The sequence below is a fragment of the Anguilla anguilla genome, chromosome 1 (assembly GCF_013347855.1).
Source record: "Anguilla anguilla isolate fAngAng1 chromosome 1, fAngAng1.pri, whole genome shotgun sequence".
Lineage (NCBI taxonomy): Eukaryota > Metazoa > Chordata > Actinopteri > Anguilliformes > Anguillidae > Anguilla > Anguilla anguilla.
The window spans coordinates 80,378,617-80,398,029 of NC_049201.1; the positions used below are offsets into that span (position 1 = coordinate 80,378,617).

Here is a 19,413-nt window from a genome sequence, read left to right on the forward strand (position 1 = left end):
AGCATGAAACTTAATGACATCGTCAACAGTGCCAATATAAATATGTGACATATGATGACTAATTTTATGTTTTTATGAAGTCAGTACACCATCTGGACACAGAGATGCTGTTCTGCACGACCGTATGGGTGGAGGGGCTGCTGGGTTTGCGCAAAGTGTCTGATTCATCCTGCACATGCACGACAGTATGCGAGCGTCTGTGTGTGTGACTTGCAGATGTGCATTCTATAGATCGACAGAATGGTAATCGAAAATGCAGTGTAAAAACAGTGTGCAGATTAAGGTTAAAACCATCTATCGTTTTACCTGTGTTACCAAAAAAAAAAAAGAGACTATACAACCAGCAAATAGTTGCTGCAGATAATGCAGACATATTTATTTTTCAGAAGAAAATACCATAACCACAATTAAGAAACAAATTAAGTGGAAAAAAAATCCAGTGAAGTTTCATTTGCAAAAAAATCTTTCTTGGCCGTGTGATGCCACATTGTGTTGTTAACAGATTAACAGCGCCATCTCCTGGTGAAAAGGATTCATTTAACTGGACTGCAGAGAGGCAGTGGTTCTCCAGGGTTCCCACTTATTTTCCCAGACATTTCAAGGATAATTTCAATGACTTAGACTTACAGACATGAAACATGGGCAATGGTAGCCTAAAGCCGGTAGTGGACGGGAGGGGGGGGGGGGGGGGGGATACAATCGCAGATTTTTCCAGGACCTTGCAAATATTTCCAGGACATTTCGTTTTCTCATTTTCTCATTTCCAGGTGTTTTCAGTGACTGGAAAACTAGCTGATAAATGTCGAGGTTTTCAAGGTTTTCCAGGACGAGTGGGAACCCTGTTCTTGCACTCAGTCCTGGAGGACCACTATGAATGCTCATTTCTGTTCCAGTCACAGTTGCAACCTTGAATTTGAATTATCTGTTCATTTTTTCTTAACCACACTTTTCATGTTTTGAGGGATTAAGATATATTGTGTCAAAAATGGATATGCATGCCATAAAGAATGAAAGTCCCGTATTCACATTGTGCTATATTGCATAGATTACATAAAGACAATTAAAAAAAATTAAAGTGATAAAATTAAAGACTGAGATACATTAATAGGCCCATTATTGATAAAAGTGTGGACATACGGCCACTAAAACTAAGCATTAACTGAACACAATGCAGGAGTTGCCTCTCCTTGACTGTTGACCTTGTCTTGGTGGAGAGGGTTGTGGACTCCCATGACCCTGAGAGCTATGCTGGATGGGTTTTGTACCCCTGGCAGGTTCAGCCAAACTGGACAGGTCAAAAGGAAGAAGACAGACCAGGCAGTCCCTGGCCATTTGGGTTGGATGTGGGGCTAACTAACCCGACCCCCCCCCCCCCCCCCCCCAGAAAAAAACTGCCAGATGCAGAAACAATAACGAATGGGAACCAAATCAAATACTTGGCTGAGGAGGGTGCCTCGGAAATGGGGGCTGTGATGCTTCCAATAACCCAACGCCAAACCAGTAACCCACTGCCGGGAAGCCAATGCACCAAAAAAAAACAGAGATCCAAGAATGCATTGTGAGATAAGCAGGGGAAGCCAAAAAGCCCTCAAGGGTTTCACAGGTGGGATCCCCTTTTATGCACAATACAGATAATCAGATAAATACTCCCCCCCCACCCCACCCCACCCCCCAAAAAAGTAAATGTCGAGTCTTGCTGAAGAGTTAATGTGATCAGTACAACAGAGAACCCTAAATAGTTTTTTTAATCAGTGGAGTGATGTTGATTAATGTCTGGTGGTAGAGAGATCCATATCTCCTGGCCACAAAAAGTAATTCTGAACTGGGCAAAAATCGTTTGGGGAAGCCTGAGCTGAAATGGACTTCTGGTGGAATAATTATGGAATAAAATGTTCGGGGTGAAGAAGACCACCCTTAGTGGAACTTCCGTAATATCCGGACCATATTCGGACAAAAGGTCTGAACAGGATCGTTCTCAGTCATCTTTAAGAAGCTGTGAAAGTGTGGTTGGAGAGGGCATGGCATCGGGAGACTAGCAACCATCATCACCCGCCAAGCCCTGAAGTAGAGCCTCCAGGGAAAGAGGAAGTGAGGTTTCCCCAGGGACAGATCGAAGAGGGATGTCCACACACAGGGACTGGGAATGAACACAACTGGGGTGAAGTTGCCTGAAGCTGAGTGAGGTGGACGGCGTTCATTATTAAAGGCCTATGCACTACAGAGGAGCCGGGTACTGCAGGATTGGCTCGTTAGCATTTGCTTTGTCGTTGAATTCTTCGTTATCTTCAAGTATTTATGGGAGTGAATATCGCACGCGGGCGGGGAAGGGCTTGGCTGGCAGCTACAGGCTGCTCTCCCTCCTGCAGCAGGACGGCAGGTCGCTGGGACAGGCCTCTTCAATGGGGCCATGCAGCCCCTGAGTGGAGATCTGCTGAATGCGTTGCCTGGAAACAAGAAAGAAGGTGGGGGGGCGGGGGTCACTGGAGGTCAGGGCCTGCAATGGCTTTCAAACCCACAGCTGTGTTCACCCCGACAGAAACATTTCAATCCTTTGCTGCAAATGCAATCAGCATATGCCATGCCGTACCATGAAACAGAAATCAGCTGCTCAGCCAAAGTTGGCACCTTGGCTGGTACCATTGATGCTTTTGGTGATCATTGGAGCACCTTCTCTGTAAAAAATTAATGGCACAAATCTGGGAAAACACAGCGGAAAACATAAGCCACATACCACACACTCCGGGACATCACATAGTGGATGTCGGGCTTCTGGAAGCCGTTGAAGGTGCAGTACATGGGGATGGTGTAGGCCCCCATGTTGTGGAACAGTAGCCATTCGCCCACCTGCAGGTCAGGCAGGATGCACTGCTCCACAATGCGGTCCTGCCCGTCGCAGGTCTGGCCCCAGATGCTGCAGGGGTAGGTACGCTCACCCGGCTTGAGTTTCTGCAATGAGACAGGAAGAACTCACTTACAAGGAAATGCAAACACAATCCGGCACTACAGAGGACACAGAAACAAACATGACCTGGCGCTGTAACTTGGCAGTGTTTTGCAGGACTATGAAAGTAGTGCACCAGGTCACGGGCTTCATGCTCACACCTTATGTGGAGTTGCCAGGACATGGGCGTAGTTGAAAATCACATGGACGAACGAGCTGTAGACGCCCTCGTTCACATAGTACATCAGGGTCCCGTTGTTGGCCCCATCAGCTTTGCCTGTGGGAGTGAGGGGGGATTACAGTTGTGTTCAAAGAAACGTGGTCATTTTCCAAAATTACTGTGCTAAGACAACCTAAAGTAAGTAAACGCCAAATAAAGTAATGAATCAGAGAAAAGCAAGACTCCGCAAACTAAAAGATGCCATGTTTTTAGTTCCTAAAACATACTAACTCAGAGAATTCTTGATCGAATGTCCAGTGTTTACTTAACAATGATAATTCCTTTAGAGAATTTATGTCTGTTTCACCGTTGCATTCACCCAAAATTGTGTACAAAATAATGATATATCTGTTAATGTTATATAATGTTAATGTTTGTACAGATTCTCTGGAACAAAACATTCACCTATAAACTTCTATGACCAGTACTTGCTTAGCAGACCCTTAATATAGGCAATGGGACCCGCAATGACTCAACATGGACAGTATAACATCTGCCCAGTACACTGCCAGACTGAGAAGCATTTTAGATAACGGAATTACATGTCTAATGGTGTATCGGTTGTTTGGCTTGCATAAAAAGGACACGCATTTTCTCCAGCATAAACAAGCCATCAGTCTTTCAGTGTGCATGCTGAAAATGTTGTGCATGAGTCTCAACTTGAGACAAGTTGGTTTATGTTACAACAAAAATGTTTTTTTGTTTTATTTTGCAATTGGTAAGCCTAAACAGAAAACTTGCCATTTGGAAGCCTTGGAAGATACCACTCGTCTGACTGAATATTTCTGAGGACAGTGATAACAGCATTGAATACACAGCAGAGGGCTTGGTCAATGAAGGATAAAGAACTTAAGCCGCGTTTCCACCGCAGGAACTAGGGTCTAAATTTAGTTCCTGGGGCTTTATTTTACCCCCCAAAAGGTTCCTGCTCGGGGGGTAGTACTTTCCGAAAGTACAGGAACCTTTTGGGTGGACCTTGCAGCGCTGAACATTTCTGATTGGTCGAGTACTCGCAGCATTTGTGTTGTATTTATTTTCCGCCATTACCCGCCATGTTTGAAAATATGCAGCGGCAAACCAATTTATTTTCATAATAACTTCAAATCAAACTTGTATGTTATGCGGCGCAGTAGCCTACTTTTGGTTATAGCCTGCCAACGTCTTGGAATTATAACGTGTGCTCTTCAGCTCTTTTCTTGCTTTAGTATTTGTTTCATAAAATGCTAAGCATTCGTTCTGGGACAGAATATTACGTACTAAAACATTCAAACGGATTAATTCGGTTGCTTAATATTTTCTTCCGGATTTTCTTTGTTAGCCCGTTGTAATTGACTCAAAACGTTTGATACAGATGTGAGGTATGAGGTAGTTCTGCGTAATTAACATTGGTGATAGGCTACAGTACAAGCAAACTGGAAATCACCTTCCGCACTTTTTGTCCGGGTAAAATAACAGGTTAATTCTAGTAATCTTCCCTTTAGCTTGTTCAGACTGCCGTAATTTTACTCGTTCTTCAATTCCACAAAAAGACCAGGAAGACTATGGACTAATTTATGGTGCATGGTTCGCATCTGGAGGGCGTACTTCGCTGCTCGGCTAGCAGTAACTGAAGGAAAGCAAATGGTGGCTGTACAACTACTAATTTAAATTTTCACGCAAGTCCGAGTTTTCGTTCTATTCTTGTCATTTTGCGATTAGCCTATATGGAATTGACGACGAGAAAGTAATCAAACAGCAAATTGTTTACAACGTGTGCATGTTTTCTGCTGTTGTTGCCAGTTATACATATAAATGTGAATGCATTCTGTCGCTTCGGATGTCAAGACATGAAAGTGAATGTTCGCATAAAAACATAATGAATGTGTTTGAGAGGATATATGAAAATCAATAAATACAAAAGTAACCATATATAGTCATTGTTGGTAACCCGTTGTATATAAGTGGAATAAACCCCTCCGGGCTGTCCCGGTTATTAGAAAATAATGTAGGCTACTTCGGTGGTAGTATGGGGTTACAGAAGAAATCATATGACAGATGGACCGACGACAACGTCGCTTTTTTATACGTTAGTGGGCTAATTTGCCTAATCTTCGCGGTACTTTAGACCCCGGTGGAAACGCAGACAACCATTGGCTGAAGGAACCTTTTAGTTCCTGGTAAAGTAGTTCCTGGGACTGAAAGTTCCGGGTAATTTTGGTGGAAACGCGGCTTTTGTGACTGAGCATGTGGATCCTGTGGCATTTTCCCAGATATTACCGTTACAGGCCGATTGCTCCCGAATCACCACCTTCTTAGCGATGATGTTGACCGCCAGCGTGTAGGCTGAAGTCACATAGTAGCGGCCCGGCTCAGCGATTACTTGGACCTCAGAGTCGGCTGGAAAGTACTTGTCCAGCGCTGGGTTTATGACAGCTGTGAACTGGGAACAAGGGATAGATCAGCCAAGATGAAAACAATCCTGCCCCTCAAGCCCATCCAACAAAGCTAGAATTCTCATACAAGACCAGCAGTGCTCTTCAACCTGACAGTTAACTGACTGACTAATTAAAGTCACTGATTGGCCAGAGATTCCACTCACTTGGTATCCCAGGTCAAAACCAGTCCCTGTCTCGCATTTAGGACCAGATTTGTGCATCACTAATTCACACATTAATTTCTACTTTAATTCACACATTCATTTCTACTCTAGGTCCTTTCCAGTGAGTGCAAGTCAACACATTACATTACATTACATTACAGGCATTTGGCAGACGCTCTTATCCAGAGCTACGTACAACAAAGTGTATAACCATAACCATCAACAAGTATGACGAAACCCCTAGAGAGAAGTACCGGTCCAAGTGCAGGGAACAACCGCATAGTTCAACTTGGACCCTGAAGGTTAAACTGATTAACACTTACAACGAGAACGGCAACAACGCAGTCTATGGAAAAAATACAAGTAGTAGTTAAGACAGTTAATGCACCTAAGTCACTTACGAAACAGCTGCCTAGTTACAACCCTAAGCTTACAGTCATTTACAGGGGGGTAGGGTGGGATGGAGAGAGGTGCGGCCTGAAGAGGTGAGTCTTCAGTCGTCGTTTGAAATGGGTCAGTGTCTCAGCTGTTCTAACCTCCACAGGGAGGTCATTCCACCATCGTGGGGCCAGAACAGACAGGAGACGTGTTCTGGAAGTGCAGGTGCGAAGAGGGGGAGGTGCTAGGCGTCCTGAGGTAGCAGAACGGAGGGATCTGGCTGGCATGTAGGGTTTGAATGTCTGGTGGAGGTATACTGGGGCTGATCCCTTGACTGCCTGGTATGCTAGGACCAATGTTTTAAATTTGATGCGAGACAACACATCACAATACTGCAGATACTCCCTTTGTGTTATTTCTGAGAGAATGCCGAGAAATCATTACCTCCTCAAACGTCAGCTTGGAGTCGTCGGACCCAGGGAATCCCCCGCCAATGTCCAGAAGGGTCATATTGTAGCCCAGCTCTGCCTGCAAAACAGCCAGAGGTCAGTCATGAGATCATATCCTTTACACGATAGACCCCTCTGACCACACACAAGGCCACAGCGCATTAAGCCATAAAAGCAAAGCCTGACTGTCGCATCACATGATCAGCTATGACAGGAATCTGAAAGTCCCTGATAGGTCGCCACATCAACTGGTTTTTGATGCATTTCTGCACTTTAATGATTCATTTAAGTAATTTATTGGCTAAGTCCCACACACCCCTTTTTTCCAGGAGCAAAATGTTGCTGCTGATTGAAATATCAAAAAAGAGAGACAACTACAGCCCTCTACGGCTGGAATTGGAGATCTAGGCTAAGGGGATTTGTTACGGTTGCGCTCCACACCCGCAAACATAAGCGATGCCGACACCAAGTTTTCCCAATAATAACCAATACTTTTTATTATTAGAACACCATACGTAAGGACAAAATAACTATGCATCATAAGGTGAAATCCAGACACGGCCGTGGTCCAACGGCGAGGAGAAAATCAAGCCCCCTCCCGAGAAGCCGACTACAGGCTTCCTTTTATGGGCACCACCACAGGTGCTTCCAATTATCTGAAAAGAGAAAACAGGCCTCCAAACAGCCAGCGCCCCCACCTGACGCGGAGGGGCGTAACAGGATTATAGTCAAAATGGGTAGTTTTTACAACACTTGATGGCAGCTCAAACTCCAACTGCCGGCTGAGTGGAGTGTTTCACACAGTGCCGGGCGCTCACCCCCATGTCGAAGACGCAGCGGGCGTCTGAGATGGCCTGGCTGTAGGTCTCGGGGTCGGTGCAGCGGCTGCCCACGTGGAAGCTGACCCCGATAATGTCGAGGCCCAGCTCCCGCGCGCGCTCCAGGAGCAGCCGGCTGCTCTCCAGCGTCGCCCCAAACTTCACGCTCAGCCGGCACACTGCCTTCGAGTCGTCCGTGGTGATGCGGAGCACCAGCCTGAGGAAGAGGATGAGGAAGGGGAGGGAGAGACGCCTCAGAGGTGGCATATTCCAAAGCAGATACACAAACATGGAAACTGAAATTCCTGCAGTACATTGTATACACATTTAAAGTGTCCACCCATCCACATATCTATTCATCCAAACAAATTTCTATTATCATCTAACCATCCATCATCAATCTATCCATCCATCCACAAAGATATACTTCCATCCAAATGTCTATTCATCCATTCAAATAGCCATCCATTTATCTATCCATCCACCCACCCAAATATTTATTCAGTCAGGACCACTGGTGTCAGATCCAGCAGCAACGAGGACCTTTAATTACACAGGATAGGTTGACAGCATGGGAGGAACCCGGAACATCCAAAGGAAACCCACGCGGACACAGGAAGAACATGCAAACTCCACATGGAAAGGCTTTGTCGGATTTGAACCCGGGACATCCCTGCCAGGAGGCAACAGCGCAATCCACTGCCCCACCCGTAGCACCCATTAAAGGACACTCTGATAAAAGCATGAGAGAGGAGCCCCGGGTGGTTTAAATAGACCGCCATTTTATGTGAGTGGACTGTGATAGGATTGTGACATCACTAATCAGCCGAGCCATCAGCCAGTTTCACCAGAGCTGGGCTTGACTCTCTTGGCCTGCCTGAACTAACGCGTTGCTGTATACACGTATAACTATCTAATACTGGGTAAGACCCCATTTAGTCACCAGAACAACCTGAAATTTTCATGACATGGTTTCAACAAGGAGCTGGAAATATTCCTTAGGGATTTTAGTCAATGCTGACACAGCAGCACACAATTCCTGTAGATTTTCCAGCCAAATCTTTTAACAAACAAAGTGAACTGCTGCCCACTGGATGTATTTTTGTTTTTCACACCGTTCTCTGTAAACTGTGTATAATTACCATGCCCTTTCCTATTGAAGGACTTCCTGTTGCTGGTACCAGTGGTGCCCAAATACTGGTGATGTCAGGCCTTAAATATTCAAAAGTAGGATTGTGCGGAACGTGGTAAGTTAGGTCCAGTGTGACACTTAAGAGGTGTGAAAATCACTGTATTGGTCTCGTATGCAGTTTTGGGGTAACACCGTTAACAAGTTATTCACTGGACATACTGAATAGCCAGATGAGCGGCTGCTCCAGGATAGGTGTTAGTTTCAGTGTCCAGATGAATCCTAGTTTTATTTCCAGGAAATGTATACATTTTTTCTCTCTAAGCAGACTGAGTAAGCCTTAGTTAGGGCTCACTGGGACAGCTGCTCGTTTCAGGACCCAGATCTGCACATTTGTCAGGCATAAACGTAAATGGCAAGATTCCTGGATGAGCAGTATGGTCTCCACACAGAAAAGACCAGGTTGGATTCAAACCCAGGACCTTCTCGCTGTGTAACTCCTAGGACAGGAGGTCATATTGTCAGAGAACTTGTGAAACTGGTTGTTTCGAAACTGGTTGTTTTGGTCTTGGGAAGACCCATGATCCTGTCTTTCTAGTGCCCCACCCCCCTTTTTCAGAATGACAGGATCATGGGACATCCTGAGTGGTTTGGATCAGTAAATGTTTGAGAGCAGTCTAATCTACGAATGAACTGGCACACTATTAATAAGTAGGCATGAGAAGACAAAAAGCCCATGTTTTGATTTGTATCCTACTAAGGGAGTCAAAATGATATCCTTAAGCATTAAAATAATAAAATTATGTTGAAGAACGTTTGAAACCCTAAACACAAGTTTCCTCAAAAAGAAAACAAAACAAAGAAACAAAGAAAACCTAATTGGACAATTTTTTGTGACCATACTGTAAATTTTATTGTGTGTAGCAGTTTGTGAAACGGGTTGTTTTGGTCCAGAAGTCTTGGGAAAATATTGATTAAAATGTACATATTTTATTACATGTTTTTACTATCTGTTTTTGAAATTAAATGTAAAATTCATTAATCGAGTTTCAAAATACCCTCAGGGAAGTTTTCTTTTGCCTTCAAAAGTTTGATATTTCCCATTCACTTTATTGGGAGCTCCAATGATTTGCCCTCAACATGCAAAGTGCAAGCTTATTTCCGGGACATTACAAGCTTAGGTTAGCTGAAGGCGTTTTTTCCTGTCTAGTTAAATACATTACATTACAGGCATTTAGCAGACACTCTTATCCAGAGCGACTTACACAACTTTTACATAGCATTTTACATTGTATCCATTTATACAGCTGGATATATACTGAAGCAATTTCGGTTAAGTACCTTGCTCAAAGGTAAAACGGCAGTGTCCTTACCCGGGAATCAAACCTGCGATCTTTTGGTTACAAGCCCAGTTCCTTACCCACTGTACTACACTCCGTCCAACAGAATATGCATGCATGGTAAAAAACCATCTCTCTCTATCTCTCTCTCCGAACCGAATGAGACTTATCTGGGGTCCTGGCCCAGTTGGGCAAGTAACAGATGTACTTGCTGTATGTCACTCTGAATAAGAGCATCTGCCAAATGCCTGTAATGTAACAGATCATTCAACTGGCCCAAACCAACCACATAGTGACCCTGGGCCAGTGGGCACTCCTTATTGATGAGCCCTGAATATATTTTTTTAAAAACTTTGAGTGAGTGGTTGAGTGTGACGAGAAAGGAGCAAAAGAACATGGCAGTCACTCACTTGGCATTTTCATGGTAACGGGCGATCTTCGTGAGTTCTGCCTCACTGTCAAAGGTCATCATCTGGACCCCGTGGGCAGAGGCGTACTTAATGTGGGACACCTGCTTGCAGGGGTTGGCGTAGATGATCCTGCTGGGGTCCACCCCGAGAGACTGAACCAGCTGGATCTCATTCTTAAAAAGGCGGATGGGACGCCAGAAAAAAAACAGGGTTATGGGACATCCTGAGTAGTTTGTATCAGTAAATACAGTCAGGTCCATAAGCATTTAGACAGTGAAACAATTTTCATCATTTTGGCTCTGTACGCCACCACAATGGATTTGAAATGAAACAATCAAGATGTGATTTAAGTGCTTTAATTTAAGGGTTTTGTCAAAAATATTGTATGAACAAAGGTAGGAATTACAACCATTTTTATACATAGCCACAAACTAACATAATCATGAATTAAATTGTCATTTTTAACACTTGGTTGCAAATCCTTTGCAGTCAATGACTGCCTGAAGTCTTGAACCCATAGAAAATCACCAGACACTGGGTTTCTTCCCTGGTGATGCTCTGCCAGGCCTCTACTGCAGCTGTCTTCAGTTCCTGCTTGTTCTTGGGGCGTTTTGCCTTCAGCAAGTGAAATGTATGCTCAATTGGATTCAGGTCAGGTGATTGACTTGGCCATTACAGAACATTCCACTTCCTTGCCCTAAAAAAGTCTTGGGTTGCTTTCGCAGTATGCTTTCGGTCATTGTCCATCTGCACTGTGAAGCGCCGTCCAATGAGTTTTGAAGCATTTGGCTGAATTTGAGCAGATAATATAGCCCTATACACTTCAGAATTCATCCTGCTGCTTTTGTCAGCAGTCACATCATCAATAAATACAAGGGAACCAGTTGAAGTGGCAGCCATACATGCGCACACCATAACACTACCTCCACCATGCTTCATAGATGAGGTGGTATGCTTTGGATAATGAGCAGTTCCTTCCCTTCTCCATACCCTTCTCTTCCCATCATTCTGGTACACGTTGAGCTTTGTCTCATCTGTCCATAGGATGTTGTTCCAGAACTGTAAAGGCTTTTTTAGATGATTTTTGGCAAACTAATCTGGTCTTCCTGTTTTTGAGGCTTACCAATGGTTTACATCTTGTGGTAAACCCTCTGTATTTACTCTGGTGAAGTCTTCTCTTGATTGTTGACTTTGACGCAGATACAACTACCTCCTGGAGGGTGTTCTTGATCTGGCCAACTGTTGTGAAGGGGTTTTTCTTCACCAGGGAAAGTATTCTGTCATCCACCACAGTTGTTTTCCATGATCTTCCGGGCCTTTTGGTGTTCCAAAGCTCACCAGTGCGTTCTTTTTTTTTTTAAGAATGTAAAAAAATAGTTGATTTGGCCACACCTAATGTTTTTGCTATCTCTCTGATGGGTTTTTTTTTTCAGCCTAATGATGGCTTGCTTCACCGACAGAGGCAGCTCTTTGGACTTCATATTGAGAGTTAACAGCAACAGATTCCAAATGCAAATGCCACACTTGAAATAAATTCTAGAACTTTTATCTGCTTACTTGTAGGCTAAATGAAATAATCAGGGAATAACACACACCTGGCCATGGAACAGCTGAGAAGCCAACTGTCTAATTACCTTTGGTCCCTTAAAAAGAGGGGGATCACATATAAAAAGTGCTGTAATTAATACACCATCGACCCAATTTGGATGTAAATACCTTCAAATTAAAGCTGAAGCTCATATTCATTATTTAATTTCAACTCCAATATGCTCTGGTAGACAGCTAAAATAACAAAAACTTTGTCAGTGTCCAAATATTTATGGACCTGACTGTATTTAACAGCAGTGAACTGACACCACTCAGCAGGCATGAGAAGACAGGCAGCCAATTATAGGGGTCAAAATGACATCCCTCCACATTAAAATAAAATTAAAAAAAAAAAATTATGTTGATGAAAGAAGTTTAAAAACCCTTAACTCAAGTTTCCTTGAAAAAAAAATTAAATTCAGTGCCATGTGTAGTTCATTATGAAAACAATGTCCAAAATTAATGACCAGCAGCAATAATCAGTGGCTAATATGCATAGCCTAATAAGTCACAGTTTTTTCAAAACAATTTTTTAATCCGTCATGTGGAACAGCAAACATCCCCACGTAGCTGACATCAATGGAAACTTTGCAAAAGTGCAAACTAGCATGGCAGCTGTCAATTTCTAAATTGAATTCATCCAAACTGTTTGGTTCCCATTTTTCCTGTTTCCTGGTGAACATAGATGATCAGTTGCATGCACTAGTATAAAAGTTGGCACTACACCAGGCAGTCTGGATTACAAATTGACGTTAATTCATAAACGAGTGCGTCAGACATTCCAATAAGCCTCTAGTGCAGTATGCAGTTATGGGGGAGTTTAATTTCATTGTGTGATACAAGATTGAAGACTCATCTCTTCAGGCTGCACCTCTCCCCAGCCCTCCCTAGCCTATAGTTCAGTTCACTGTACCTAGTTAGGATAATGATTATGTTAGTGTATCTGGCAGGATTGTTTTTGTTTGATTAGGTGTGATTCCAGTGCTAGTTTGTACTTGGTAGGAGTCTTGCTTGCTGAACAAGCTTACTCTACAGGGTTGGAGTCCTGATCAATGTGGTCACTTCTGGCACTACGATCCTTACTTCACTCTAGTGTTTCTTTTGCACCTCTACATCATGAACCTATGCACTTGTTGTACGTCGCTCTGGATAAGAGCGTCTGCTAAATACCTATAATGTAATGTAATGTAAGATACAGGACATGCTTCATATTACCATTGTTCTGCACTGAGAAATTTAATACTGAAGTATTTTGTCCCATACCTACTAATTAACCAATTAAGCTAAGGTAATAGACAGAAACACAAGCATGCAAACACTGATGCTCCTGCAGCAGCTCCTGGTGCTTCTGGTGTAGGGCAGTACCTTGCTGGCGCAGTCGAACCCCGTCCCCAGGGAGGCGAGCGTCATGACAACGGTGCGGCTGTCGTTGCACTTGACGGCGTAGAAGGGCGTGACGCGGGGCAGGGCACGCACCCACCTCAGGTGCTTCTTCAGGACGTCCCCCAAGTCCGCCACGTAGAAGGCGTCTTTGTCGTCCTGGGGAACGGTGAGAGGGGACGTCAAGGACACCGAGCACAAAATGCAAACGAGTGGCACAAAACTCAACGGCACTCATCTAAAGACCAACAGCGAGGCAAATCGCCTAACTGTGGATCTCAGTTTCTGGCCCGGAGAGATCTGCAAGTGTCTGCTGGTTTCAAGTGTTTACTTCAAGAGATGAAGTGGCAAGTGTCCACATACATAGCTTCAAGGACTTGAACAGGTTGCTAATTGAAATTAAACCTTTGTAAAAGCTGCAGCCTTCCAGTACATTTTGAGATTTCTGTGCTGGCAGTCACTCACCGACATGGATGACTCGTTGATCCTCTGCTCAAGGACGTCACAGGCACAAGACCCCTCCTCCAGGACAGTGAAGTCAAAGTCCTCTGGTGTGAAAGAGTTCATGGTCTCGCAGGTTCTTATTTATTTTTTAAGGAACACGTCTCAAAACTATCTGCAGAGACGGGGAAATGTTGAAAAGGAAACATTGATGCATACTGTGAAGCACTTCGAAGCAACGTCCTTGACTAAAGACCTCTCCTTGCACTGCATGCCAGCCCATATCAATGAATGAACTGCCAGCCATTTGTGTGGAGCTATGTAAATACAGAAACGTGCAGTGAACTGTAAAAGGAATACTTACATTAATGAGACTTTCATGTCCGAGTACCGTGATCATTGATAGTTAGTTAGCTAGTTAGATAGTGTCAGGATGTGTGGGGGGTTTGGACCCGAACGCAGAGGGGGAAAAATACAAAAACTCCAAATGATAAGAACAAAAGACTTTACGGAAAAAAAAGGAACAAAAGGGAACAAAAAGCCTCGCAGGGCAACTATTAACAAACAAGGGGAAACTTCAAGAACAGCACAGGAACAAAGAAAATGCAGAAAATCCAAAAACACCAGGAAACCAGGACATGGGCAGGAACACATGGAGCAGGTACATGAACAGGGCGCACAAAACAACCAGACAACCACAAGGATCCAGCACCTGAGTCAAGGAAGAGGGAAACTTAAATAGAACAGACACTGACGAGACACAGGAGGGCACCATGAAATGTCCAATGGGGAGATATGTTGCTAGTGGGATAGGACATGTTGTTAGTGGGCAGGAAAAATAAGAAGAAGAAGAAGAAGAAGGAGAAGAAGAAGGAGAAAACGCAAAATCCCCTTAGTTTGGGGCTTTATTGTGTGGACATGTGAAGTTGTTTATGAAATCTGTCTGTTGAAATGGGGTCAGAATGTACAGAATTTAATGTTTTTAAGGGCTGAGTGTCTGTGGCTATTGTGGTTATTTCTGTGGGGAACCCTGAAAAGTGCCAAACTCTCGGTGCTGTATAGGTAAGGCATAACTTGGCGGGATGGCATACCTGCCATCCCAATTTTAGAATCAGGTCAAATTATACAATTTTGCCTGATCACTTCAACAGTCAAAACGAGAATTATGAAGAAAGGCTTGTGTGTGCGTGCAAAGCGAGATGGTACGTGCGAAAGCATGTGAACTAAGCATTGCACTGACTATTGTAATACTCAAAATATTTTGGCAGGTTGGCAAGTCTGAGAATTAAACAAATGCACTCCTGAGACCTCCTGTGCCACCATTTGCTCGTTTATTTTTCCTGCAGTGAACTGTTTGGGGAAAAGCTGGAAACAGGGAAATTGGGATGGCAGGTATGACATCCCGCCAAGTTACACCTTGGCGGGGGCATGCCCCATACATATACAGGTTTGCATTATGCAAAATATATATTTTTAATAAGAAATAATAGCCAGCTTGGTTGTAGAGCTGGATGAAGATACTGGCACAGTATGACAGAATGCAATGCCATACATATAAAATAATATGTAGTGACAAACATGAATGTATTAGCATTATTATGATTGTACATTACAGGTAATTAAAAAAAAAAAAAATAGTACATATACATGATATCCACAAGGCTGGAGGGTACTGCCAAACAGAATTAACTAATATTGTAACACTTGGTTACATATCATGAGCAGGCCCCGGACCTCTCAACAGGTAAACAGTCAGACTCGTGCATATATATATAAAATAACAAAGTTTATTTTAACAATGGATTAAATCTAAAATCTTTGCAACATACAGAAAGAGGCAAACTGGATATGAAAAGGAAATTACAATAAAGTGCTTTGGTAGCTAAGAGATATTAAACTGTTCTCAGAATCTCATTCAAGTTTCAATATTACTCGTCTTGCGAATTCCCTTTGTTATTTGAAGTGCTTCACGCAGTACAATATATCATAAGGCACTATACAGTGCAACAGTGCTTTCGGTTTACAGAGTACGGTCCCTTATATTATAAGGCTCGACTTCAAATAATTGAGACCCAGAAAAGCAGTGGCTAAACACACGGTCTAAAATCACACAAAAGGCAGCATTAATATCAGCACCAAAATGCATTTAAATAAACACAATGAATATTTACAATACAGAAAACAATACTTCCATATCATACGGGCAATGTGTACAAGCTTTACAGGTGACCCACTATAGAAGGCGCCGCTAACCCTTCTAACACATTGGCTCTCCCCACGTACCCCACAGCATTCCTGCGTGAAATTAGTTACCTTATTGCATAATTTCATAAACCACAGCGCATAAAACATGGTAACAGTAAACAAAATACCTGTGTAGCGCTGACTCATGCATACATCGCCTGTCCGTTCGGTTACGAAATAACAATCATTCAGTTTAGTTAGCATCATCAAACGGGAGTTGGAGCGAAAGCGCACATTTCAACCAATATGATACCCACGGGAAATGAAGAGCCAGGCTAACAGCGTCTCAGCATCTCCAACAATAGAATGGTTTGGTGTGGGGGTACACGGAAGCCAGTCATCACCTGTGCATGGACTACCGTGCCCACACCTTATACTTCCTAGCTGACCCACTAGGATCCGCTGGGCTACAATGTAATTCTAAAGATGTGGTTTAAGAGGTGACGAACAACACAGAAACGGAATGGTAATACAAACCCGTCAGTATTTCACAGCACAGGGTTCCGGAGAGGTGCGACACTCGGAGGTCCAGCAGAACATCAGTCCAGGCTTTATTACGCCTGTGCCACACCTCTTATATCACCTGTGCGTGACGGCTATCACGCCGAACTGCTGCGGCTCGCACGCATGTGCGTGTCCACACCGCTAGCGGTGCTGCTGCGGCGCTGCTACTGCCAGCCCCATCTTTCTACATTGACACCTGTGCCACACCGTTTACCTCACCTGTGCGTGACGGCTACTTCGCTGAACTGCTGCGGCTCGCCCGCATGTGTGTGCCCATACCGCCAGCGTTGCTGCTACGGCGCTGCTACTGCCAGCCCTATCTTTCTACATTGAGTTTGCCTTTGATAATGACCATCAATAATATAATGTTTGATTTCATTTCATTATAACTTTCATTTATATTTAGTTTAGACAGAAAAAGGTTAAGAAGCGTGTGCTCAACTGTAATAATAATATATATATATATATATATATATATATATATATATATATATATATATATAATGTCTGTGACATATTCCGATATAGCCTAGACATTGAAATTAGAGTGAAAAGTGTCAGTTATGTTATGTTGCTGGTATGGTGTCAATATGACCATCAACAGATCTTTTCTATTTTTGCTGACGCACGCGTGAAAAATAGACTCCACGCCGAAACTCTACGCGCCGCTGCAGCGAGGCTCGAGCCGCGCCTCAGACATGCGTCTCACGCAGGCTGTGAGGCTGCTCTAACCTGTTAACATGGGCGCCGAAATGAAAAGCAAAGCTTCCGCGACCATCACGCACAGGTGAGGTAAGCGGTGTGGCACGGGCTTTAGCGTGGAGCCTATTTTTCATATAATATATTTCTATACGGTCTATGGTCCAGACTGGCCTACTACCTACAGTCCACGTTGTCTGTTCACTACAACTTGTTAAAGGCATATTCTATAACGTGTTAAATAGTAGCCTTCGTGTTACTTCTTAGTCATAGTCATAGAAAGTGCATTTGTAGTGATAGTCATAATTGAGTGCTATAATTAAATTGAAAATATGTTAGCATCTCACACATAAAATTACTACTAATGAATATTTACGTTTAATTAAATATAAGTTGATGACAGGAGTAAATTATAGTTCATTAGTAAATTCTTAAGTGTAATACCCTCAGATAGATGCTTCATGTGCCACATTCAAAGCAACTCCCTTGTACACCTTTTGGTATTGTGAGAAAATTAGACTTAACTGCAAAGTCACATTTACACCCCTGATCTGTGTTTTTCAAAATGTGGAACATGTAAGATATCCAACTGGATGTTCAGGTCTTTAGTTTTTAAGAAATTAATTCTGAAAAATTGGAAAATACTAAAGCACCTCAATTTGAGAAGTGCAAAACACTTATGAAATACTATTTGAGTATTGAAAGGTCAATGCAGACAGTAACAAAAAGAAAGAATTCAATGAGATATTCAATGAGATATGAGGGAAGCATTGCAGCCTATACAGAGTAAAATTATCACCCAGCAGTTTTATCAATAAAGGAACCCCCTTTTTAAAATAAATAAATAAATGTCTATTGTCTTGAGCTGCGTTCCTATGAGTGTTTGTGAAGAGATCAAAGTCTGTTTCTGAGTGGCTGTGAGTTTTGGGAGGTGGGGGTGGGGTGGATGGGGGGATGTAGATGTGTTTATGTTGGGGAATTGTCAGTGATTGACTGATTTTTATCTTTCACTGGCATTCAGTCCGGCGGTGAACTGGATTGATCTCGGCAGCACCGGCTGGTGGAGAGAGCACACACACCTGGGCTACGTTAACCAATCAGCCCAGGTGCTTAAAGTTGTATTCCTCTTCACAGTAGGAGACCGAGAGCACACCCCAATATTTTGAGTTTTGATTATTCCGGCACAAAAAGGAAGAAAACCTGCCGCTGAAAAGCTGGAGATGGTTTTTTTTTTTTTTTTTTTTTTTTTTTAGCTATTATATATTTTTTAATTTACTACCAGAACAGTTTTTCATCTCTTTCCCTTGTTTCTTTTATTTTACAATGTGTGCTCCCTACATTACACTAATTTGAAGAAGAAAAAAAAGAGACAAAAACCATCTCAAGGTTCTTTGTATGTACATTGACAGTACAACACTGACAATTCAAAAGCATACGGATGCCTTAAAAATCACCATTGTGTCTTTTATTTCTTCACACAAATGTAAGTGTTAAATATGTATTCAAAAGGTATATTCAATTATTGACTATTGTTTATGATTTTGAGGCACAGTGTCATTTTGGAACATGCTTATAGACAATGTTTCATTTTAAATTTTGCAGAAACAATTGACTGCTTTGATTTTTGTGTTTATACTGTTAAGTACTGATATGTTTCCAAGAAAAAAATGAGAAAAGCAGAGAAAAATACAAGAAAATATGCAATCTCAGTTCTAAATATACTGATTAATAGCTTGACTTTTAGCCTAGCCTACAATTTTCCAGGACCTCACAAATATTTCCAGGACATTTTGTAAATTTTCTAATTTCCAGGCGTTTTCAATGACTGGATAACTAGCTGATAAATGTCGAGGTTTTCAAGGTTTTCCAGGACGAGTGGGAACCCTGTTCTCACGCTCAGTCCTGGAAGACCACTATGAATGCTCATTTCTGTTCCAGTCACAGTTGCAACCTTGAATTTGAATTATCTGTTCATTTTTTCTTAACCACACTTTTCATGTTTTGAGGGATTAAGATATATTGTGTCAAAAATAGATATGCATGCCATAAAGAATAAAAGTCCCGTATTCACATTGTGCTATATTGCAAAGATTACATAAGGAGAGTTAAAAAAAAAAACTGATGAAATGAAAGACTGAGGTACATTAATAGGCTCATTATTGGTAAAAGTGTGGACATACGGCCACTAAAACTAAGCATTAACTGAACACAATGCAGGAGTTGCCTCTCCTTGACTGTAACCTTGTCTTGGTGGAGAGGGTTGCAGACTCCCATGACCCGGAGAGCTATGCTGGA

The 19,413-nt window shown here is 42.7% G+C and overlaps 1 protein-coding gene across 1 annotated transcript; it reads right to left on the bottom strand.

Moving 5' to 3' along the window:
- Window positions 1-1,684: 1,684 nt before the first annotated feature.
- On the bottom strand, window positions 1,685-16,486 carry LOC118225739 (ornithine decarboxylase-like). The gene is made up of 10 exons (XM_035414664.1): window positions 16,393-16,486; window positions 13,696-13,846; window positions 13,216-13,389; window positions 10,264-10,436; window positions 7,385-7,601; window positions 6,562-6,645; window positions 5,418-5,580; window positions 3,103-3,218; window positions 2,732-2,946; window positions 1,685-2,444 (listed from the first exon to the last, which is right to left on the bottom strand). The coding sequence occupies exons 2-10, from the start codon at window positions 13,795-13,797 to the stop codon at window positions 2,342-2,344; spliced, it is 1,347 nt and encodes a 448-aa protein (XP_035270555.1). The 5' UTR covers window positions 13,798-13,846; window positions 16,393-16,486; the 3' UTR covers window positions 1,685-2,341.
- Between the last annotated feature and the right edge of the window lie 2,927 nt (window positions 16,487-19,413).

Excerpts from the sequence above, each read along its gene's own strand:
- LOC118225739 (XM_035414664.1), bottom strand. The coding sequence starts at position 13,797 with ATGAACTCTTTCACACCAGAGGACTTTGACTTCACTGTCCTGGAGGAG. Across the intron at positions 2,947-3,102 it reads TCCTGGCAACTCCACATAAG|AAACTCAAGCCGGGTGAGCG; the intron begins GTGTGAGCATGA and ends GTCTCATTGCAG. Across the intron at positions 2,445-2,731 it reads GTGATGTCCCGGAGTGTGTG|GCAACGCATTCAGCAGATCT; the intron begins GTATGTGGCTTA and ends TCTTGTTTCCAG.